Source organism: Perca fluviatilis, chromosome 12 (assembly GCF_010015445.1).
Source record: "Perca fluviatilis chromosome 12, GENO_Pfluv_1.0, whole genome shotgun sequence".
Lineage (NCBI taxonomy): Eukaryota > Metazoa > Chordata > Actinopteri > Perciformes > Percidae > Perca > Perca fluviatilis.
In genome coordinates, this window is record NC_053123.1 from 9,232,323 (window position 1) to 9,242,433 (window position 10,111).

Sequence of the window (10,111 nt, forward strand, 5' to 3'; positions counted from 1 at the left end):
GCTGTCTACACACACACACACACACACACACACACACACACACACACACACACACACACACACACACACACACACACACACACACACACACACACAGGCGGCGCACACATCTGTAATTGACCACCTGTTCGTCTGTGGCCTAGTTTCCGCTTTATCAAACACTGTGGAGCGGTGATGTATCATTCCTTTGGGATCCCTAACTGCAAGCCTCTTATATCGATTGTTTTAAAGCAATACAACAGAAAGGGGACCGACATTTGAAGAAATTGGGGCTATGAATAGAAATGGATGGGGCTTCATGCTCTTGCCACAGCTTGATTTTTTTTTCCCCCACTACCCGCTACTTACTCCCTCACTGACACGCCGCTGGTCTGGAAGGGAGACTCGGTGAATAGCCATGGCAGACGGGGAGAAACCTGGTGGGACCCCAGCATTGCGGACTAGACTTTAAACCAACAGCAAAGTGTGTCAGACAGCAGAGTATGTACAAAATAGAGGTAGTTGACCATAACACTGTTACTGTGACTCCGCCATCCATCATCCCTGAATCACACCCCATAATCGAACTGGGAGGGGACGTTGCCTGTTGTGTAACTTTAACTAAAATAAGAAATATGGGGAGAATCATAGTTCAGCAGGTAATGTTCAGATAACTTTTATTAATGCGTTTCTGTGTTTTTGCATGCAAGTATGTATTGTGATTCAGTGGCGCTATTCACAACCCGATTTTGATGTTTGGTAACATGTGGGTCTCTGTTTGTATGTACGTGCGTGTTAATGTGTATTCCTGTGTACAGACGGGAAGGCTCCAGGACCGTCTGTGTTTGCAATAAGCTAAGAGAGCCAGAGGAGCCCACCACTGAGGGAAGCTTTAGGGTCAAGGCACACACACACACCCATACACACGCACACTCCTGGCTGTTTGTAAGCTCTGCTGACTACAGGAAGCAATAATGGTAGCGTGCTTCCGGAGTTCCGGAGGCTTATCTCAGGGGAGGGTGGCTGCCCTGTCCAGCTTAGCAGAGCAAAACTGAAAATAAACACAGCGGAGCAGAAAATGATAGAACGTTGAGAATAGAATTGAGTAGAATTTATAAAAAAAAAAAAAAAAAAAAAAAAGAAGAAAATATATATAAAAAGTATACAATAGAGAAGAATATCCTAGAGTAGAACAGAACTGAAAATAAGACAATGGGAACAAAATACAGCAAAACAGTATAAATGAGAAAACAATGATGTTATGATGTAGAAAGAGCTGAGCAAACAGTACATTGCACTAAAGCAGCAGACTATAGCTGAGCAACAAATAATAGGCCTATACCTCAACGTTTGCTTGTTGATGTGTACACTGATACTTTTATTTTATTTTAATTTTATTTTTTTACCTTTTTAATTATTCAGGGAAGGTTCACTGAGAGGAAGCCTCTCTTTTACAGGAGCGTTTAGGGTTAAGGGCCTTGCTCAAGGGCACCTCAGTGGTGGTAATGAGGGAGGGACAAGCGCTGCTCTTTCGCTTTTCCCCACCCAGATATTTTTATACTGTCGGTCTGGGGATTGAACCGACGACCTCCCAGGTCACAAGATCGCTTCTCTAACCTTTAGGCCACCACTGCCCCAAAGTTGAGTTTGCTGCCGGCTTACGATATATCTTATATACCGTATATCTTACAGAAAACATTGGTAACATTGTGAAAATATTTGCCATTAGTGCTTTCAAACGATGCTTATATCCAGGATTTTGTTTTGGAATTCAGGTCATTTAAAGTCCCATACAGAGGTGTTATTGAGGGGGGGGGGGGGAGATTGTGAGAAATGATTGCACACCACAGAGATGATCCAGTACTGCGTGCGGTCTTTGAATTGTCTTCAGCTGGATGGCAGGAAAATGTTAGGACAGGAAGAGAGCAGGGAAGGCAAGGCATCCTGTGTCCATGTGTCAGACATCATCATCTGTGTATCCTGTAGCTGTTCCACAGTGGGAGCCAGTGATAGAAGAGCCCTCCCTCCCTCTGTCCTCCCTTCCTTCCTTACTTCTTTCTGCATGACTTCGGTTCAGTTCAGTCCAATTTTATTTATACAGCACGTTTAAAAACAACCATAGTTGACCAAAGTGCTTAACAAGCTCAAAAAAACCCAAATGATAATATACACAAACAATACACAATACAAAATAACCGACAAGGACAAGTTGTCAAAGTTGAACTTGAATTGAAAGCCAACGAATAGTAGCGGGTCTTCAGCAAGGACTTGAATGTTTCAACGGTCCGAGATGTTCTCACTCCTCATTTCCGCCAACTGCGGAACGTCTGCGTGTCGGCTCCGCTGCGTGTCGAGAAGAGAACACCAAGGGTTTGCAGCGCTATCAAAAAAAGCAAAGGGTGGCTACTTTGAAGAATCTAAAATATAAGACACGTTTTCAGTTATTTCACACTTTTTTTGTTAAGTACATCATTCCAAATGTGTTCATTCATAGTTTTGATGCCTTTAGTGAGAATCTACAATGTAAATAGTCATGAAAATAAAGGAACACATTGAATGAGAAGGTGTGTCCAAACTTTTGGCCTGTACTGTACTTTGTTAGAGCACCAATTGTCAACCCCTAGAATATCGCCGCAATATCGATATCGAGGTATTTGGTGAAGAATATCGTGATATCTGATTTTCTCCGTATCGCCCAGCCCTAGCTCTGCGTATCTGCTCCGGAGGGCTGCGGATCGTTGGAACACAGCCGCTCCGCAGTCAGTGGAAATACACACATTGACTTTAATGGAAACCTATTGACCCCGCCGCCGTTCCGGAGCGGATCCGCGGACGTTCCGCAGTCGGTGTTAATTAGCAGTAATATGAATAGGTAAACTATTCAAGAAGTTTGGAGCAGCCACTGCAAAGGCTCGGTCACCTTTTTTTTATTTTTAACCTGGATCTGGGCACATCGAGGAGCATCTGATTGGAAGACCTCCGTGCTTTGTGACTTGATCTCTGCGCTCCTCTCCGCTTGTCTCGCTGGTCCATTTGCTCGGTTTTTCCAGGCTGAGGTTGTCGCGGCTGGCATCAGTGTGCATGTGCAGTTTGCCTGTGTGCTTGCATGCATTTGTCGGATATCAGTTATCATCTCTTTGTTAGAGCCTCTCCGCCGGATAAATGCCTGCATCTTTCAAACTCCACGCCCCCGGTTTGTTACACAGGCCAGGGCTTTTCCCAGGAAATTGTTAGCGCAGGTGTTAAAGCACTGAGTAAGACTCAGACGGATTCATCCCGTGTTGTGATCAGTACAGTTACCAAATGACAACACCAGCTATCATTTCAATCATCAGCTATCTGTGATGTGTGATGTAACACCTCTGCTCTTTTCCTGTGAAGGCTAGTACTGGATTCCATAACAGTGTGAGACTTTCTTCTGACGTTAGTGGGGGGAGGAGTTAATTTCAGGAGAGATGCGGCAGTGTGTGTGTAAACGCGGAAAACAAAACGTGTGTTCTCCAAGCACAGACTGAGATTACTTTCTGATATAGAGCCCCAGGTGACATGATAGAACCGTTTCCAGAAGATAAGAAGTATTCCCCTTAGTCATACAACTTATCTTGATTTTAAAGATATGTTAAAAACACGTTCATGTTTAACAATTATGAATATTCATCTTTTCTAAGATACACAAATATCCATGATGGATGTCCCGTGTTTCCCTCCCATCATATGACCCTGCTTCAGAAGTGTAGGACAGTTTCTGTATTTTCTGTGCTTGAGATTCCCCCTTCGTATTTAGCTTTGTGAGAATAACTGGCTTAAGATGCAATCACGCAACATATACAATACACTGTTTACTGTGCATATCGAAACCAGGTGTTAAAGGTGTAAAGTGGAGCTTGAGTACCTGGAGGTGACAAGGCGGCGGGCGGTTATTATTGGCGGCCTCAACTATACATTTGTATGTGCGTTTGTGCGTTCAGTGTGCACACCATCTGCCCTTGGCCGTTGGGGTTTGTGCTGATGTGTAGTGACATGCAGCTCAGACACACAGAGGGCCCTCCATATATGCCATATATATATATACACACACACACACACACACACACACACACACACACACACACACACACACACACACACACACACACACGCACACACGCACTCACACGCTCACACAGAGCCATCGTTTCAAATACAGCAGCTCTTGATGACGGGGCCATGACCCTTATGGGGTTATTATGTCTCCTGTCAAGACAGATCACCAAAGGGTAAAAACAAAAACAAGAGGCAGACCGGAAGGGCACAAATCCCACTGCAATGGCATATGTTACCCAACAAAAAAAAAAAGAGAAATGAAAACACTGCTGTAACTACACAAAAACAGAAAGAGCTTGCTGGAACGTGAAACTCTTAGCGCATACGCGTGGCCGCTCAGGTCAGAACATGGTGGCCAATGTTAATTGTAACTGTTGAGTAGTGCATTTTATTATCAAATATGACACTAAATATAAGACAATATGCATGTAAGACAACCGCAAATTGTGATTGCTCGCCTAAACGTAACTGTACATAAGTCATTCCAAAGGAGTTGTGGTAACATTTAGCAAAGTACGCTCCTTCGCTGTCTTGCTGAGAGTTAGATGAGCTATCACTCTCATCTCCGCACGCTACATAGAAATAGCCAGCTAGCCTGTTAGCTTAGCACAAAGACTGGGAACAGGAGGAAACGGCTAGCCTGACTCGGTTCAGAGGAAACAAAACCTGCCTATCAGCACCCAGGTGATGTCCCGTTTCTTTAATCCATACAAAAAAAAACGACGTGTAAAAACAACACAACACGGTTCTTACGGTGGGTTATGTGCTGGACTATTGGCCAGGCGCAGTAAACTACTATTCCTTTTTAAGGAATTAATAAAATATGTTTAAAAAAAAAAAAAAAACACCCAATTCAATGTTAAATGTTAATACACAATAAATGATTATAATACCAATATAAGTGTGATAAGCCAAAATCGGGAAATAAGTCAGTAGGATAGGCTGTAATTAAAGTTCATAAATTTTTGGGTTAAAAAAAATCATTCTTATGGTGCAGAGGGAAGATATACTGCAAAGTATAAGAGGCCTTTTTTTTTATCTGTGTTAACTTGGACTCAAGCCACATGCGACCAATCTACGGAGACAAGGAAAGCAGTCAGACGTGGCCTCCGTAATAAGGGGCTTTGGTGTGTTGTAAATGGAGCAGCTTCAGATCAAATTATTGTTATTTTGTCCCCACTAATAAGCAGACAGGGCACCCTCTGCCGCTGTTTGCACCGCCATCATTTACCAACCAATCACTTGAGCCACTCCAGACCGACGAAATCATTAAATTATTGAGCATTAAGTATTGATGCCATTCCCTTCTGAGTAGATGAAAGTCACGCGTGTGAAGTCGCGATTAGAATGCAGTGAAAATTTAAATAGTTCAAACAAGGCAGCTGAAAGGAAGAGATATCCTGATTGTTAGTTTCACAGTATTCCTTTTTTTTTTTTACGATCAGAGTCCCATTTTGGCATAATGAAACGTGCAGGATTGCAAGCATTTTAAGCTCTTTTTTTTCCAAGTTATTTTTTTTCTCATTTCATTTGGTTTTATAGTAGCTTGTGAGTGATTTAGTGCTCGGCTGCTGTGTAGTTTCCACATCGCCTGGTAGGGAATCTGCTGCTTGCCTACTCATTGACATTCTTTTCTCGTGAAGCAGTCAGCCTTTGCTGCTTCGCCATGCTTGTACAGGCTTGCCTCGCTGTGCCGCTGTCTTCACTAAGGTAGTGGGGAGAAAAATACATGATGTTGAACTGTACATTGGCTTATTCTGTTTGGTTTTTTTTGGAGATGGATTGAGGGGGATCTTTCGTACTTTAGCACACCTAAGTTGTCATAAAGCATGTGTACATTTCAAGCATTGATATGATTTTCTTTGATACTTTTCTTTTCCTGTCTTTTTTTTTTTTTTGCGGTTTCACCTCAAGTTTCTCTCACTCATCATTTTCTCCTCTCTGCTCTGTGTTCTGGTTGTTGCAGACCCTGGTAGGAGCGTGATGAGCGCGCGCTTCCACTTGCCTGCTGGCAGATCCTACAATGTCCGGGCGACGGAGGTGGAGCGAGACAGACAGCACACACAGGTTGTGTGCAGCGTACTGCTGCTGGACAACACTGTCCAGACGTTCAAAGTCTGCGTAAGTACTGCTCTCCCTGGTCTACAAGTGTCTTGCTTTAGATTTTAAAGCTCCCATGACATGGTGCTTTTTGGATGCTTTTATATAGGCCTCAGTGGTCCCCTAATACTGTATCTGAAGTCTCTTTTATATAGACCTTAGTGGTCCCCTAATACTGTATCTGAAGTCTCTTTTATATAGACCTTAGTGGTCCCCTAATACTGTATCTGAAGTCTCTTTTATATAGACCTTAGTGGTCCCCTAATACTGTATCTGAAGTCTCTTTTATATAGACCTTAGTGGTCCCCTAATACTGTATCTGAAGTCTCTTTTATATAGACCTTAGTGGTCCCCTAATACTGTATCTGAAGTCTCTTTTATATAGACCTTAGTGGTCCCCTAATACTGTATCTGAAGTCTCTTTTCTCGATATTCATCCTTGGTGCAGAATTACAGCCACTAGAGCCAGTCCCACAATGAGCTTTCATTATGATGTGCCATTTCTGTGTCTGTAGCTATTGAGGAGGAGAGGGGGGGCAAGGTGGAGGGTAGGGGTGTGGCCTTGACCAACTGCCACAAAGCCATGATGCCTCTCTCTTTCTCATGGGTGGGCCAAATTCTCTGGGCGTACAAAGCAGAGAAAGGGGAGGTAACCTTGCTCCTTATGACCTCATAAGGAGAAGATTCCAGATCGGCCCATCTGAGCTTTCATTTTCTCAAAGGCAGAGCAGGATACCCAGGGCTCGGTTTACACCTATCACCATTTCTAGTCTCTGGGGGACCAAAGGCAGGCTGGGGGAACTCATATTTATGTTAAAAAAACTCATAAAGTAAAAGTTTCATGCTATGGGACCTTTTTAATAAAAAGATATGGCAACTTGGAGAAAACGCTTATTACCCTATAGGTCTGACATAAGAATGGATGTATTCAAACTGTGAAGCGCACCTCCCTAGGGGTGAGACACGAGGCATCAGAATTCGTTCTCCTTCTTGGAGTCTTAACTCCGTCAAACCTGAACACACAGACATGACACACACATTTTTATATTGATGACATACTGAATATAAACCACATCCATGGCTACGTTGCTAATTCGCATACTTCCAATGATGTCAATTTACCAAAATGTAAACAAATATAGGCAGAAAAAGCCCCAACATGGCTTAAGTTGTAACTAACCGTAACTAACTGACACCAAGGCAACATTATACCTCCTGTCTACATCCCCCCCCAGTAAATCTTTTCTGAGGGGGGGTGGGGTTGAGAAACCCATAGATTTACTTCAACCTGGTTGATGAAAACAAATAAACATCACCTGTTTGAATTTTTGTGATACCAAAAAACCCAATACAGGGATATTTATTAAGTCATCAAGCGAGTGTACATTATTATTAAGTTATCAAGCGAGTGCACATTAACCCAAGCAACCCCCCCCCCCCACCCCAAAAAAAAGAAAAACAAGAAATGAGAGCACCAATTCTGTGCCCCCTCCTCCCTCTCACAACCCTCCACTTGTGCCATTACTGTAAATTTCCCCACCTCAAATTCATTTGAGAGTTGGTGGGAAAGACAGACATTTAAAAAGCATCCCACACTGTATTTCTTTCTGTTATATTGTGAACGATGCCCATTTTCAAAATTGCTACATGTTATACCTATGGTCTGAGTCCAAAAATATTTAGTAAACATTAAACCTCTCAAATCCAAGAGATCTACTTCTCTGGTTTCTGGCTTCGAGAGAGAGTAGCTCATTTATATTGATTGAACTTTCCTAGAATTCTTCATTTAGGTGGTTGTTCCCTTTTTAATGGTTAAAATTTCTTTTTCTCACACTTGTTCTTCTTTTGTGAGTGTCTGGGAGTTTCTGCGTGTCTGAGTGTGTGTGAGTATGAGAGTGTGTGGTATGTTTTACCCAAAGCCAGGTGACAAGTTGGCTTGTGACTGACATTACAGTTACAGTTACTTCATGCGACAACACATTTCCTGGTTTCTTTCTCTGTCACTGTGTGTTTGATCAGACTTCTGACAGTATGAGAAGGGAAATTCCCCTTTGTGAGTCAGAAAGTACAATTCCTCTAATAACATCCCCTCTGACAGATTACATCCTGTTGGTGTTACAGCGTGTGACTGGGAGTGCATGTGAACATGTGTATGCATGCATATGCTTCCAGAGAAATACACAAATGCACATTATTACTTCAGAGTGGTTATGTCAAAACATTGCATTCTTTCATTGTAAGAGTGGAGCAGATGACGAGATAAATAATAATAAAAAAAAACAAAACATGACGAGATAAATAATAAAAAAAAAAAAAACAGATGACGAGATAAATAATAATAATAAAGAAAACAGATGACGAGATAAATAATAATAATAAAAAAAACATGTTAGTGTGTGAGGTTTTGTCACAAGCTAGCTTGAAGAATGGATTTAGGGCTTGGCGATATGGAGAAAATCAAATATCACAATATTTTTAACCAAATACCTCTATCAATACAGCAACGATATTGTAGTGTTGACTATTGGTGCTTTCACAAAATATTTACACAATGAGATTTTTGATAAATAATCATCAGTTTTGTGGATATAATGACTGAGTGGGTAAAGGCAAATAATAGAACAGTTACAACAGTCTGGTAAGTTCAGACAATGACATCACTTTACTATAATACAGCCTTTAAAACCAGGAAAAGACATTTACGCCATATTACGATTTTACGATATCCAAAATCTAAGACGATATCTAGTCTCGTATCACGATATCGATATAATATCGATATATTGCCCAGCTCTACATGGATGTATTATAAGAACTGGGTACAGTGCTTGAGGTGGAGCGCCGTTCATTCCTATGAGAACTGCTCAGTGGCGTATGAAGCCACCATGGAGCGTATAAAATGGAGCCATAAAGCAGCCGCACCAGAGACCTCTGCGGCTACTTCCAGCTCTTACTTAAATGGGGATAAAATGATTTAATCATGCAGCTCTTCTAGACTTCCCAAATGTTACTGGACCTAATGGATCAAATTCTGATTGTGAAACGAGTCCTTATGCTGGGTTGTGATCCACTGATGTACATACATCTCTGTTGCCGTGTAAGTATATGGACCGTGTTGGTATATGGGGAAAAAGTCTTTTTCAGTCGTTTGAATCTTCAATTTGCCTCAAAGCCCAGTGTTCTTCCTGGGGGCCTGGCTTGTAGCTGGAATGTCTTTCTCACTTCCTGTCACTAGTCTATATCCTTCGCCTTCCACTTCTGGGATTGCTTCGGTGCTGCAGGAAATTCCGCCGGATGCATGTATTTTCCGTTTCCATCCGCTTTCTTTGTGTTGGAATTCTAAACTCCGGGTGGACTTCTGAGGACTATGGGTAACTGCTCCTCAGATCTCTGCAGGGTAAATCCAGACAGCTAGCTAGACTATCTGTCCAATCTGACTTTTCTCTCGCACGACTATTTTGCAGCGGCTCTGTGCGGAGTTTAGTGCCGCCCAAGACGATTGTGATTGTCTTAAAGAAATGCCAAATGAACCAGAGCACCTTTTCCTCCCATCCCCGAATGCTGTGTGGAGTAGCCAGACCCTCCTTCAGCGCGCTTTGGAGGAGGGTCTGGCCAAACGAGACTATCACCTAAAGGACCGCGCTACTAATTCTGCGCGTGAACCGTAAAACAAATTTGGAAGAATTCACAGTAATTCAACCAAAAGGCCGGTGAACTTCAATTTGCATCATACATGGTGATCTCTTCACGGATGGGTAATCAGGATTATCTCTTTAGCCATTATTGTGGATCGCTATCTTACACTGGGTCTCTCTTAATCTGGGTCTCTCTCCATTTTCTTTCTTTACAGTTCTCCCTGCACATTTCTCTCCGTCTCTGCTTCCTGCTCTTGATCTTTTTCTCTCTTCTCTCTCCCCCCCCCCCCCCTCTCTTTTCCGTCGTGCTGAAG

The 10,111-nt window shown here is 42.5% G+C and overlaps 1 protein-coding gene across 1 annotated transcript in view; it reads left to right on the forward strand.

Moving 5' to 3' along the window:
* ptpn4a (protein tyrosine phosphatase non-receptor type 4a) overlaps positions 1-10,111 on the forward strand; it is an 81,026-nt gene that overhangs the window by 29,108 nt on the left and 41,807 nt on the right. Inside the window, exon 2 of the mRNA XM_039818215.1 lies at positions 6,029-6,183. Coding sequence (XP_039674149.1) covers positions 6,046-6,183 — 138 coding nt within the window. The 5' untranslated portion in view covers positions 6,029-6,045. The remainder of the gene's footprint in view (positions 1-6,028; positions 6,184-10,111) is intronic.